Source organism: Mastigoproctus giganteus, chromosome 3 (genome assembly GCF_048544385.1).
Source record: "Mastigoproctus giganteus isolate SK-2022 chromosome 3, ASM4854438v1, whole genome shotgun sequence".
In the NCBI taxonomy this organism is placed as follows: domain Eukaryota; kingdom Metazoa; phylum Arthropoda; class Arachnida; order Uropygi; family Thelyphonidae; genus Mastigoproctus; species Mastigoproctus giganteus.
The window spans coordinates 109,153,218-109,168,588 of NC_143577.1; the positions used below are offsets into that span (position 1 = coordinate 109,153,218).

General features: G+C 34.3%; 1 protein-coding gene across 6 annotated transcripts in view; it reads right to left on the reverse strand.

The window, feature by feature from the left end:
- Cad74A (cadherin 74A) overlaps nt 1-15,371 on the reverse strand; it is a 748,720-nt gene that overhangs the window by 544,980 nt on the left and 188,369 nt on the right. For all 6 annotated transcript variants that reach the window (XR_016546733.1, XM_090369392.1, XM_090369388.1 and 3 more), the window contains one exon: nt 9,522-9,650. Coding sequence is in view for 5 of the 6 variants with exons in the window: in XM_090369392.1 (XP_090225518.1) it covers nt 9,522-9,650 (129 nt within the window). In the remaining variant the exon portion in view is untranslated. The remainder of the gene's footprint in view (nt 1-9,521; nt 9,651-15,371) is intronic.

Sequence of the window (15,371 nt, forward strand, 5' to 3'; positions counted from 1 at the left end):
GTATTGAAGTGGGGGGGGGGGGAACATTATGAATAAATTTTAAAGGTTTGGACAAATTATTGGTTCATTTTCCCACTGACATTTCCCATGTAAATGGACAAATGAACATTTTTTTAAATCTTACATCATGTTGCCGATACTAATACTAATATAATTTACAAAAATATTGTGTTTTAACTTCCATCCCTTGTTTTCCTTACAATGAGACAGGTTTACTAATGTGTCACTTTACAGTAACCTTCCAGATAAAATGTAAACCCTTAACCACATTTTTAATTGGTATAAATTATTCTCTTCAGCCTTATACCACCCAAAATAACTGATCCATGTTGAACACATCGATCAGTTATTTACAGTGAATTACTGTGAATACATAAAGGCCCTAGCTTATCGGTCTTTTTCTACTTATATCTGTTCCTTAATTATAAAATTTAACATTATTTGAGAAATGCATAACTATGACATAAAAGAAAAAAGAAAATTAAATTTGTAAATTTAATGGAAATTAAATTTAATCCCTAAATGATAAAACTGAAAAAACATCATGAGACACTCACATATCTAAACAACAATATCAAAATTTTCAATTACAGCCACTAATATCTTTTTTCCATGGTGTAGTCAGTCCAAGAATTCATGTTACACAACTCAGTTACAAACCTAAATAACACCTAGAAAATATTCATAAATCAAGAATGTATGTTTGGATATTGGAGGAAATCCTTGAATTATCAACAGAAGAATAGCAAAATTCCTCACTGCATATCAATACCTGAATATAATGATGGGAATGGATATTATGAATGGTTATTCATAACGGCAAGCCTTAAACACCTCAATCAGATCTCCTCACAGGTGCCTAGTCTTCAGACTCTCCGATTTGCAGAATTGAAACCTTTCCTAGTAAGACACCCTTTTTCACCTCATTAATCTTGTTACTCTGTTCTGCATCCATTCCAATAGATATACATCCTTCCTAAAATGAATCTTCAAGACTTGTATGAAGTATCCAAAATGTGACTTAACCATGGCCTTATAATATAGAATAATCACCTCATTATCCCTGCTGTGAAAATTCCTGATGAAAACTCCATCAGCTGTCCTAGCAGTCCACCAGCACTGCACAGAGAACTTCATGTCTGGCTCAATTATCTCTGGGTCTTTTTCATTCTCCACTACCCCAAGTGTGCAAATACACAGTTGGTACATTATTCTAGAATTACTGCTACCCATATTATTATTATTATTATTAGCCATATGGTGCAAGGAATCCTAAAGCTTATGCTGCACCAGCCGGAAAAAAAAAAAAAAAAAAAATTCCCATCAGCATTGAGCAAGCTCAATGCTGATGGGATTCTTCCTTTTGCTCAAGTTCTGCATCTGAGGGGGCATAAATTCAAACTGAAGAAAGACATTTGTTGAATAGATCTGTGAAGATTTACCTTCAGCCAGCAGGTAGCTGGAACAAACTTCCACCTATCATTGTGCAAGTTGGCAGCTTAAATAAATTCAAGGCTGAACTAGACAACTTTTGGATTGAATGGATGGGTGAAACAGATGTTTTTTTTTTTTTGTGTGTGATGCTATATAAGCATGCTTTTTTGCATCATATGACTCTACTAATGCTAAAAGTGATAAGTGACAGATACTGCTTTTAAGCCAATTAGTCAGAAATTTGAAAGAAATGTCATGGTTTGGTTTTCTGCCCTCAGGTGGTGTGTCTGTGTGTTTGTGCAAGCTGTAGCATGATAATGGCTATTCTCACACCACACTGTAGAGGGGTCACTGGTTACAGTGAATTAAATATGGTAGATGAAGTTTTTGGTATTATCCATTCTCCATATTAATTAGACAGCTCTAGTGATATCTCATCACATGAAGAGATCAAAATGCCAGTGTGTGAATGACTTCAACACCAATTGCAAAACTTCACTTGAGGAATCCAGTCATTAGTGTAGACTGGAATCATGTCAAATACAATGGGTACTGCAATGAAGATTAACACACATAGTTCCTTGCAGTTTGTAATATACAACTTTTATTTAAGTTTCATGGTTTTCATTTGGATGACATTTGTAATTTACAGTCACGAGTACGTACAGGCCTGTTAGTTTAACTTCTGTTCCAGGGAAAATAATGGAGTCACTGGTTAAAGAAGCCCTGCAGGATCATCTAGACAAGACTGCAGTTATAGTTCAGACACAGCATGGGTTTGTTAAGGAAAAGTCTTGTCTGACCAATTTGATTGGATACTACGACGTGGTCATGAAGGAACTGGATGCAAAAAATAATTTTGATATCATATACTTGTATTTTAAGAACGCTTTTGATACTGTTGCACATGGAAGACTACTGTACAAGTTGGAGCAGTATGGCATTAAGGGCAAGTTGCTGCTATGGATAAAGGGATGACTGAGTGGGAGAAGACAGAGAGTGGTAATCAATGGACACTGCTTTTCGTGGGCTAATGTTATTAGTGATGTTCCCCAGGAGGTTCGTGTTGGGCCCATTGCTATTTTCTATATTTATCAATGATATTGATAAAGGTATATTAGGCTTAATGTCCAAGTTTGTAGATGATACAAAGGTTGGTAGGGTTGTTAATGACAGTAAGGATAGTATGCTACTGCAACAGGATCTGGAAAAGTTGAGCAGATGGGCTGCGGTGGCAACTGAAGTTTAACAGTGACAAATGCAAAGTGCTGAATATGGGCAGTAGTAACCCCAAAGTAACATACCAACTAAGTGATACTATATTCGGGTATGGAGAATGAAAAAGACCTGAGAGTAATTGTGCAGTCAGATATGAAGTTTTCTGAGCAGTGCAAAAAGGCTGCAAGAGTAGCTCATGGGGGTCTTGTCAATAATATATAAGAATTTTGCTAGCAGGGATAAGGAGTTGATTATCACCTTGTATAAGGCAATGGCCAGGCCACACCTTGAGTACTGCATACAGGTCTAGAAGCCTCATTCAGAGTGATACCATACAGGCTCATCTCAACCGAAGAAAGTCCACATCCAATATCCAGCATCAGCCAAGAAAGTGTTACTCACTGTGTTCTGAGATGGCAAAGGAATGATTCTAGAACTATGATGGCAAAGGAATGATTCTAGAATGATTCTAGAACCTGGAAGGAGGGGGAAAATGCAAAGTGCTGCATATGGATAGCAGTAACCCCAGAGTAACATACTAACTGTGCAGTACTACACTCAGAGTAGCAGAGAATGAAAAAGAACTGAGGGTAATTGTACAGTCAGATATGACGTTTTCTGAGCAGTGCAAACAGGCTGCAAGAGTAGCTCATGGGATCTTGTCAATGATATATAGGAATTTTGCTAGCAGTGATAAGGAGGTGATTATCTCCTTGAATAAGGCAATGGTCAGGCCATACCTTGAGTACAGTATACAGGTCTAGAGGCCTCATTTTAGGAAATATGTAGAGCTGCTGAAATGAATACAGAGAAGGGCAATGAGATTAGTGAGTGGAACAAAGGGTTGCTGTTACCAAGAAAGGCTTAAGTTCTTCAAATTGCAGAGTGTGGAAATGAAGCACCTGCGAGATGAAGTGATTGAGGTGTATAAGTTCTTGAATGGTTTTAGTAAGCTCAACGCTGATGGAATTCTTCCTCTTGCTCAGATTCCGCACCTGAGGGGGCATAAATTCAAATTGAGAAAAAACAGTTGTAGAATAAATGTGTGGAAATTTGTCTTTAGCCAGCAGGTGGTTGATTGCTGGCTAAAACTTCCATATGTTGTTGTGGAAGTTGGCAGCTTAAATAAATTCAAGGCTGAATGAACTAGTCAGAATTTTGTAGTGAATGGATGGGTGGAACAGGAAGGGTTTTTTTTGGCTGATGCTATATAAGTTTGCTTTCTTGCATCATATGCCTCTACTAATGTAATGCTAATTTATTAATTAGTAAACAGAGCACAGGGCAGCTACATACATATATACTAATTTTTTCAAAATTTTAAAAGTATAGTTTTGCCAATGCTGATATACATTACAAAACTCAACTGTAAAGTATATGCAGCATTAACTGAACTAAGATTTAATTATTGTCACAAAGTGAAAAGGCTTTAACTATTAAAATAATCAAAGTACTGCAAAAACCTTGGGAAGTGCATTATGGCCACAGAAGCCTATGCGCCAACAACTACCAAAAAAAAAATAAAATAAATAAATAAAAGTAATTCAAGAACCCAGGGGTGCAAAATAAAATCAAATAAGGTGTAATAAGTTCCTTTGTGCATTTGCTAAGGTCAGCTTAATTAATTTTTGAAGTAGCACTGAAAAAGAATAGAAGGAAGCTGCATATAAAGAATGTAATTTAATATTTTGTTCTGTTCAATTAAGGTTAATGTTTTAAACATTGTTTGAAACTTGTGTTTTTTTTTTTGTTTTTTTTTAACTGCTATGATAAAATTAAGGTTAAATCTAAACTGTATATACATTTAAAAGTACTTAAATGCTGTTAGAACCTTAACCACCTATGTGACAATAACCATTTAATTAGCTATTTGCTTTTTTTTACTTAAAAATTTTGTTTTATTAAGCCCTTGGATGTGAACCATAACACATGCTTTACAAAATGGAAACTAACATAGCTGCAGGCATACATGAAAAGAGTAGGACATATGGCTCTGGACCAGTGTAATGCCTGGGACTACATCATTATTTAAAGAGTTGAAACATATGAGTGGTTTTTTACTTTTGAAAGTTTTAATCATAGTTACGGGAGAATGCTATGGTGGAAGGTAGATGGAAAAGTAGTAAAATGAATGAATTTTGAACTAAGGTATGAAAAGTGTATATACTTTTGTACCTTTATACCTTTTATAAAGTTAAATAAGTATAGTTAAACCAACTATGTATGAGTTGATATGTTTTCTATCTGGAAATTTGGTCTCAGTTGTAACATATTTATGCTTAAATTGACCAACTTCTGTTGTGTAAAGAATTAAGTGGCATGACAATCCTTCAGATTCACTAAACAGAATAAGAGAAACACTTCACTGAGTGTAATTAACTTATATTTATTGAAATTAGGAAATTAAACATTAACAAATAGACTTTAGTCACAGCCATACATTACAATCTCTTCTTTCAGGTCTTCACAGTCAAAGGCAGCTTTCCCAATAGTGCAACTGTTTGTTTACAATGAAACTAGTTGTTTACAATTGACTAATTTAGTTTCATGGAACTGACACATTAGGATTTGTAAAACTTTTCACACTTGCGCTACACAACTGTTTTTTTTTTTTTTTTTGTTGTTGTTGTTGTTGTTTGTTATTTAGGAGCATTAGCAACTAATGCCATATTGCTCCGGGGATATGCAGTGTTCATTCCCTGACCTTTCCGCATCCTCCGTATTCAGCTGTCATGGGTTCGAACCCCGGTCTAATCAAGAAGCGTGGTGCTACGCACTGCTGCTCCTGCCCACCTGGCTACGGAGGCACCTCAACTGTTTTAATGAAATGATTTCAAGTAACCAGTTGCATACAACTCGGCTTCCTAGTCGAGTTGTATGCAATTGTACAATTACATCATATTTGAAAGAGTATTTAATTCGTGAAAATGAGTTCAAGTGAGGAGCACACCAACTTGAAACTAGTTCAAGAGATTGAAAAATACCAGTGTTATATAATTTCAGATTATCAAAAGTATAGCAAAAGAGATGCTGTGGCAAAGAATTTAATAATTCAAATTACTATATAGGCAAAGCAAATACTTTATTCATAACATTTGTTTAACATTTATTAATACAATTATTTATAAAAGTAGCAAATAAGTATTATTTGCTACTTTTATAAATAAATAAAGTCAGTATAATTTTTCAATACAATATTTGCACTGCAAAGACGATGGATTGGTTATAACAAAGTAATCTGTGAGATAATTCCTTAAATTAGTAGCTGTTGGCCTTCTACAGATGGAACACAAAAGTTGATATTTCATTTAACTAAGAGTTGTTCAACTTCCAGATTTTCATCAGATTGTTTGCTCATACACTTTCCCTTTCCTTTTCCATATAATATTATGAAGCACACAAAGAGCACAAACAATGTTGATAATTGTCTTTTTCTTGACAAATAACAGTGTTCATTAAAACTTTAAACTTTTTGCCAACCATACCAATGTGCATTCAGCAGTCTTTTGGGCTTTGCTAATAGGATAGTTATAACTTCTTTTTCTGTCATCAAGTGCTTTCCTTGAGTATCGTCACATTATACGGGTATGTAAAAGAAAAGCTTCATCACTTACAAAGTACTCGTAAAAAGGAAAATCTACTTCATTATAATCAAGGGGAGGTGATGTGTCTCTCAGAAAATTATTATCACTCTTTTTTTATCCAACGACCCATTCTTGAAACTTGAAATATACTGCCATCACTGTTTCTTCTAGCATAACCCCAGAGGCTCACATCACACATCTGGATCATCACAGCTGGATATCATCATTCTTCTCTTTCTTTCGTAATTCCCTTATGCTTCTGACTCTCTCTCTCTCTCTCTCTCTCTCTCTCAGGGTAACTAAGATTTTTTTTTTTTTTTTTTTTTTTGGCTGGTGCAGCAAAAGCCTCAGGCTTCCCTGCACCATATGGCTAATGATGATAATAATGATAATAACTGACTTATATCATCGTAAGCCATTTAATGCAATCAAACAGTTAGGCAGATTACACAGCTGATAAAAACTATCAGAAATACCAATCCATTCGTCCTCAGTGGATAATTTCATATAACTCGAGACACTCCCAAATTGCTTTTGTAGAGAGATTTAATTATGTTACTGATAGTACTAATGCCTCTCATGAAATTCAACAAAATATCCAAGAATGTGTTCCCCATTGCCAAATAACTTAAAAGAAAAGTGCAAATAAATGAAAATATGAAGTTCATTAGAGCAATTTTACATTATTATTATGAACTGTATAAATTCACATTTTTTTTTTTTTTTTCAGCTGCTAACTTTAAGTAGAGCAATATCTCCATAGTATTTGTGAGAAAACTAAATTCTCTTCCCAGTGATACTGGAAGGTCCAATAAAAAACCATATTATTTGTTGGATGCTATGTAGTTTGCAATTTCCTTCAATAAAGGTAATAAACCAGAGGAAGTTGCAGGTAATGTACCATCTCTACCAGGAAGGGAGCTGGAGAGTGACAAGTATTTTGAGCCTAGCATGGACAACTATTTTAAGCCTAGCATGGACAACAATTTTGAGTCTACCATGTACAACCACTTTGAAACAAGTCTGGACAGGCATTCTGAGTCTACTTTGAACAGGTATTCTGGATCAACAGTGTGCAAGGAATCAGAGGTCCAAATGCACAAAATTTCAGAGGAAAGAAAAAAGGTTAAAAGAAAAGTGTTGTCATTAAATACCGTCAATACAGCTCTCAAAGAATATACTGAACACAGGAAAAATAATAAGCCCAAAGAGGATGATCCAAAGAAAATGTTTTTGTTAAGTTTATTACTGGACATACAAAAATTAAGCGATACTCAAATTCAAATTTTTTGTAGAAGGGTTTTGGATACACTGGATTTAGCATTATTGGAATCTGCAACTTATAGTTCCTCTGCTATGTTGTCTGATGAAGGTTACCTAGCATTCTGATGAGAATCTGAAGATTCTCATCAGGAGATTTCTTCACAGTATCTCCATCTACTGATGATATGAACGCTGCTCACTATTATGAAAATTTTTCATCTGAGCAGAGTTGCAATCAATAAACTTCAAATCAATGTACATTTTGTTTTCTACAGCTTAGATTGTTATTATTATTAATATATTAATTAACTTTAAATATCATATGGCTTAGATTATCATTATTATTGCTATGTTAATTTACATTTTTAATGTATTCTATATTTCTGTATTCATTTCAAATAAATTGATAACAAAAGTTTTCCTTACCTGAGAGTTATTAACAGCCTTCCTTCAACACCTACACAATCCCTGAATCTGGTATCCATTTTCTTTATGGAAGGGCCTACTAGTTTAACCAGCTCACTAAAGCTTGCTGGACTCATCCTGTACATATCTTTAAATTTTAAAGGATCATGCAGTTCTTTTGAGGTCCAAACAATCTTCATTCATAACCGTTCACAAAATATGGATGAATCCAAAAGTTTTTTTTTTCTTTTTTTTTCATCCTTAAAAAAGCCCAGAAAAGAAAAATATCATCTTTGGAGGAAGACATTGCACTACTGATGATCAGCAGTTGTGAATGTGCGAAAATCAATATGCAACTGGCTGCATGAGATCAGTCTCATACAACTAATTACATGCAACTTGTCGTGCTACTGAGAAAGCTGCCAAAGACCTTGAAGAAGAGATTGCAATATAGAGTATGTCTAAATTCTCTATTTGTTATTGTTTAGATTTCTAAATTTAATTAATATAAGTTAATTACACGTGGTGAAGTGTTTCTCTTATTCTATTTTAAGCTGTGCAAGCATATTTAATGATGATGTGCAAGGTAATATATGGTTCATTGTTTCTGACCAGTTGTCAATGCCAATGAGAAAAATCTTATCAACTGTAAAAGTGCACTGAATCTCACAGAATAATGGACTACTAAGATCTGTGTAACTCCAGAGAAAAATATAAAATAAGCTATATTTTTATACACACAATGTGTTAATGCTTAATCAGAAGATTTTCATGACTCAGGTAAGTTGTTTTTGGCTTGAAATTTTGTGATGCAAAATCTGTAAGGTCAAGACTAACTTTTTAAAGGAAAAGAACATCAGCTAACTCAGTTAAACTCAAAGAATAATTTGTAACTTGCAGAATCTATAGGAATAAAGGAATAGTAACTTCAGACAGAATTCACGACTCAAGTTTTTTTTTTTTTAGTTTCTATCCTTGGAAGAAACAATGTTGGTCTTCTTCCCAACAGTGCTCAAATATAAACTGAGGAAAAATTGAACAAAATGACATACTGAAAAATAGAAACTGCTTTCCTGCCTGTAAATGAGATAGATTTGCAAGTATCACTTTGCACTTAGTTAAATTTATAGCTCTATCAGATAAACTGTAAACTATATGTCTTTATTTATTCGGCTATCTCTGTTGCTAATAAATATTGCTTATTTATTTCTAAATATGAGAATGCTTTATTTGGAATACAACGGTGGATCATTGACTTACTAAGCTGTCTTCTGAAACTTACCATAAAAATTGGAAACATTAAACAAACATATATGGTGTGATATATTAGACAAAAGAAAAGGAAAGTAATTGTGATGAAAATGCAGCAAACAGTAATTCACACCTTGAAATCATATTATATAAACTACAATACAATGATATGAATATTTGTTAGTTCATTTGATACTACATTATCACATAAAATGTGATATGATTTTAATTATAATTTTTCATTAATTCTAATTGAACTTTTATTTTGAAAAATAATACTTTATGAAATGTATTATCTTGATTTTTGATTATTCTTAAAAACATGTTAAAAAATAAACTTTATTATCAGAATTATATAAAACTTACTGGTGGGCTATTTTCTGACACAGTAGCTGTATAAGGAGCATTTTGGAAAGAAGGGGGCTGATCCTGAACATCTTTAATCTCAATCACAATGTTTACTGAAGAATTTAATCGTTGTGATATTGAAAGATCCTATAAAGAAATAGGTATATATATCTACATCAATCTACAAACACACAGAGTAGGTTGTTTATCTACCAGCTATATGCATAGAAGGTAACTACATTTCTGTATATCTCTACCAATGCATAGATTGTCAAGTTAGTTATCAATTTCATAGTGTTGCAAGTCATCACTGGTGAACTTCATTTGAACACATGCTTATAAAGATAAAAACCAATTGAACTGGTACACCATCTAAACAAACTGGTGCATCATAACAATTAATTTTCTTTCTCTATGTGCATAATATTAAGATGCCTTAAGTAGGTTGGAGCATAACAGTAAGATGGTGCATATTGGTAAAATGCATTAAGTCAGATGGTGCATAATAGTAAGATGCATTAAACTTGATGTGCATTATGGTTATGCAACAACACTCGTGAATCACGTGGTTCTGTGTCCACCTTTAAGTTTGGTGTTTTAATCATATCACCTTGCAAAAATATCATAACGGCAAATAAATGAAAATATACATGTGGTATTAACAATATCCACATACAAGTATTTTGTTTTTATATTTAAAATACTGCGGATCCCGTTTAAAAGATCCGAAATGTCTGGTCCCAAAAAATGTCCTATATGCTTAATAAACTTTTTACTCATTCAAAACATCCTATTAATGGATTTCCTACTTGAGAAGTCAATTTTGATATATATATGGAAAAATTCCTCTGAATTACAAACTTACATCTTACCCTGATAATATATCTTTACCAGCCTGTACTTCAAATGCTAACAAACAAGCATGTGTCCCTACGCAGAGTAGCATTGAGACTTCTATTTTACACAAACAGTCTCCCTACTAACTAAATTAGATGATCCAAGTAATGCTGTAATTATTTTCACTATATGAAAATACCCAAGTAATATTGTAATTATTTTCACTATATGAAAATACCCAAGTAATATTGTAATTATTTTCACTATATGAAAGTTTATAATATTAATTTTTCACCTTTTATAATATTTATTTTTCTGTCTTTGAGAGCTAGCTCCTGAATGCAAATTCTTCCAGTCTTTCATCTTAGCCCTGTTTCTATGAATGGTAATATGTCCTTTTTCTATTTTACAATTTCTATTGTACTCAGGGCTCTAAAAATTTATGGTGGCAGTGAATCATATAGGAAACAAGTTAGTTAATTTTTTCAGTGCAGTCCATATCAGGAACATTAACAAATAGTAATAATTCAAGATTTATAACAAAGTAAGTCAACCAATTGCAGAAAAATTTGTTAAAAAGTTTCCTGAAATATTGAAAGCAAGCACTGAAATTTTGAAATGGATCAGAGCTCCTTTTAGAAATTTATAGTAATATTTTTGTAAGGGACACTAGGGAGGGAATACTATAAAATCAGAATTGAATTAAGAACCATTGCGCATGTGTTGAAAATTTAGTAGCAATCTGCATTTTTTTTTTGTCAATTAATGTGAGAACACACTTTCATTAATGCCAATTTTTGTAGGTGAGGGAGGAAGTGATGTTTGTTTGTTTGTTTGTTATTTGGTTTTTAGGAGCATTAGCAACTAAGGCCATATTGCTCCGGGGATATGCAGTAGTCATTCCCTGACCTTTCCGCATCCTCCATATTTGGTGGTCATGGGCTTGAACCCTGGGCTAATCAAGAAGCGTGTGACACACTGCTGCTCCTGCCCACCTGGCTACGAAGGCGCCGGAGGAAATGAGGACTATGAAATTGTTACTGAGGCTGAAATTTTCCCAAGAACTAACAAAACATAATTTGAAAATTTGGTCTCGATCCAACTTTTATCTCTAGAGTAATTAGATTGCTGTGGTTGTGGGAGAGGGACTATAATTGATCATAAAAGCTTTCCAGAGACCACGAGGAGCTTGAAACAAAACTTTTCGAATGGTACCAACAAATGCATGCATCTAATTTGCTAATATCAGGTCTGATTTTGCAAGAAAGGGCAAATTATCTAGCTCAGCAACATGAGATTAGTGACTTCAAATGCAGCAGTGGCTGGCTCCAAATATTTAAAAACAGGAATAACTTGGTTTTGCGAAAAGTTTGCAGTGAGTCTGGATTAGTCAACAAAGAAAAGGCTACAGAGTTGTTGTGTTCTGTACGGTCCATCCTTGAAAAATAAGATGAGGCAAAGAATATTTTTAATCTCAACAAGACAGGTGTATTTTATAATTTGCTGCCAAACAAAACATTTGCAGTTTGAGGAGAGTCTTGTCATTGTGGAAAATTAAATAAACAAACACTCACTGTTCTGTTATGCTGCAATTCAGATGGCAGTACAAAACTACGCCCACTTGTGATTGGTAAGTTTTCCAAGCCAAAATGTTTTAAAGCAGTTAACCAACCTTCCCTGTGATTATGAGGCCAATAGAAGTGCTTGGCTTATGGTCAAAATTTTTCAGTCTTGGTTATCAAAATTGGACAGAAGAATGGCTTCAGAAAAAAGGAACATTTTGATGATTCTAGACCGTTGTACAGCACATTCTGCCGAGACACTTAAGTTGATAAATATACGGCTGTTGTTTTTACCTCCCAGTAACACCAGTTTAATGCAACCACTGGATCAAGGCATTATTTATAACCTGAAGAGAGCATATAGAGCCCGCCTGATAAGGTACTTGGTCCGCAACACAGAAGGAGGGAACAATTTGCAGCCAAATTAGAATGTCTTGGATGCTATCCGTAATCTTGTTATTGCTTGGGAAAGTATTACATCAAGTGTTATAATCAACTGCTTCAGAAAGAGTGGCGTATCAACTCTGTGGTACTACACTGTGGTAGAGAACGAAAGGACAGTGGTAGAGAACGAAAGGACCTGGGCGTAATTGTGCAGGTAGATATGAAGTTTTCTGAGCAGTGCAGACGGTCTGCAAGAGTAGCTCATAGTGTCTTGTCAATGATATACAGGAATTTTCTAGCAGGGATAAGGAGGTGATGATTCCCCATGTATAAGGCAATGGTCAGGCCACACCTTGAGTACTGTATACATGTCTGGAGGCCTCATTTTAAGAAGGATGTAGAGCTGTTGGAACGAGTACAGAGAAGGGCAACAAGATTAGTGAAGGGAACAAAGGGTTGCTCTTACGAAGAAAGCTTAAATTTTGCAAATTACAGTGTCTGGAGAGGAGACTAGGCACCTGCAAGGTGATCTGATTGAGGTGTATAAAGCTTTGAATGGTTTGAGCATACTCAATGCTGATGGAATTCTTCCTCTTGCTCAGAATAATCATTTTAGAGGGCATAAATTCAAATTGAGGAAAGACAGATGTAGGATAGATGTGCGGAAGTTTGCCTTTAGCCAGCTGGTGGTTGGTTGGTGGAACAGACTTCCATCCTTTGTTGTGGAAGCTGATAGCCTAAATAAATTTAAGGCTGAGCTGGACTGGTACTTGGAACGAAAGGAGGGGTGAAATGGGAGCGTTTTTTTTTTTTTTTTGTTTGTTTTTGTGGCTGATGCTGCATAAGCTTGGTTTTTTGTATCATATGCCTCTGCTAATGCTAATACTGCATGTGGGTAGCAGTAATCCCAGAGTAATGTACCAGTTGTGAGGTACTGCACTTAGAGTAGTGGAGCATGAAAAAGACTTGGGGGTAATTGTGCAGCCAGATATGAAATTTTTTTCAAAAAAGGCTGCAAGAGTAGCTCATGGGGTATTGTCAATGATATACAGGAGTTTTGCTAGCAGGGATAAGGATGTGATTATCCCTTTGTATAAGGCAATGGTTAGGCCATACCTTGAGTACTACATACAGGTCTGGAGACCTCATTTTAGGAAGGATATAGAGCTGCTGGAACAAGTAAAGAAAAGGGAAAAGAGATTGGTGAGTGGAACAAAGGGTTGCTCCTTGAAGGATAGGCTTAATATCTGCAAATTTTAGCATCTGGAGACTAGGCACCTATGAGGTGATCTGATTGAGGTGTATAAGGGCCTTGGATGTTTTAAGGAAGCTCAATGCTGATGGGATTCTTCCTTTCTCAGATTACATGCCTGAGGGGGTATAAATTCAAATTGAGGGAAGACAACAGTTGTAGAATAGATGTGTGGAAATTTGCCTTTAGGCAGCATGTGTTTGATTGCTAGAACAAACTTCCATCTATCATTGTGGAAGTAGACAGCTTAAATAAGTTCAAGGCAGAACTAGACAAACTTTTGGAGTGAATGGATGGGTGAAATGGGGTTTTTTTTTTTTGGCTGATACTGTATAAGCTTGGTTTCTTGCATCATATGCCTCTACTAATGCTAAGACTACTGTTTCTTATTCTAGATGAATGAGAGGCCAACAAGCTTTGAAAAGGTGCCATCTGGGTGGTAGTATCTGCTGAGAATAAGTAACATCAACCTTCTCTACTGGCGAAGTGGTAATACAATAACAGATAATTCACTGTGATGACATTCACAATATGAGATGTAACAAAAATGTTGTCATTTCACCTACTTCCATGATTTACAGCATACTAAAATGACTAACTAAATCAAATTTTTCACCGACTAATTCATCAAATTATTAAAATAAAAAACACTATAATGTTTAATTGGCATTTGGGAAGATTTTCGGAATTACAGGTTAAACAATTTGACTTTCCCTTTGACATATTTTAGATACTCTTTTTAACAAATTACATTTACAGACAGTAGTGATTAAAAGATTCACTAATTAATATGATTTATGGTGATTTTATCAATAATGTACAACTGCAATCTTGAATCTTGAGTAAAATTCAAAAACAGTTTATTAAACCTGTTTATTATAATTAATAAGCAGGTTTAATTTATTATAATTAATAAACAGGTTTAATGTATAGACTTCACTTTGGCATTATGCTTAAATAATAAATACTTTCTATTTATTTAAGCATAATATATTTTATTTATATTTTATATTACACTGTGAACAGTATAAAATTATAGTTTATACTGTACACAGTGTTTCACAATCAATAAAACAGCTGGATAAACCCACTGACAGAAAATTACACTGTCAATACTAAAATCCAAGAAGATATTTTGTTTGCTCTCTCCAAGCAAAAACAAAACTGTGTCCGGCAACTTTAGGGAAGTAAATTTTTCCATCATTGAGATTGTTGCCTGCATGTTAATGATGCATGCTCCCCACTCATTTGGGAAGTATGCATAAAAACACAATCTTGAATGGCCCTGTCTTTACAAATGACATCACTGTATGGTAAGTCTCAGACATATGTAAGAGATACATTCCAGGACTTCTTACATAATTCAAGCTTTACGTAACTCAGGAATGACTAATAAAACTACATAATATCCTAAGAAGAATGAAAAAAAATAGTTATATATTTTTCAATTAGTTCAATTAAAAACTTTATCTGGGGAAAGCAGTGAAGTAGCCAGAGTGGCACATAAGAAAAGAAAACAAAGGGAAGAAAAAAAAAAAAAAAAACCTTATGTTATTGTACTGTAAAAACATATGGATTTCATAGTCTTGGTTATTACAGTTGACTTCATTGGTGCCGATCCTTTCACCGCTTCTCGTATTCTGTCTTTGTCCTTTATTATTGTGCTCACTGTTGACACTGACAAATCTAAATTCCGTGCGATACTTGTTAATGTTTGACCATTTCCATACATCCTTATTATTTTAATTTTCTGATCCAAATTGATCACTTTCCTTTTCTTGGTAGATTTACTAGTACCACTGTCACTTATAGTCAGCACCATGATAATGGTCA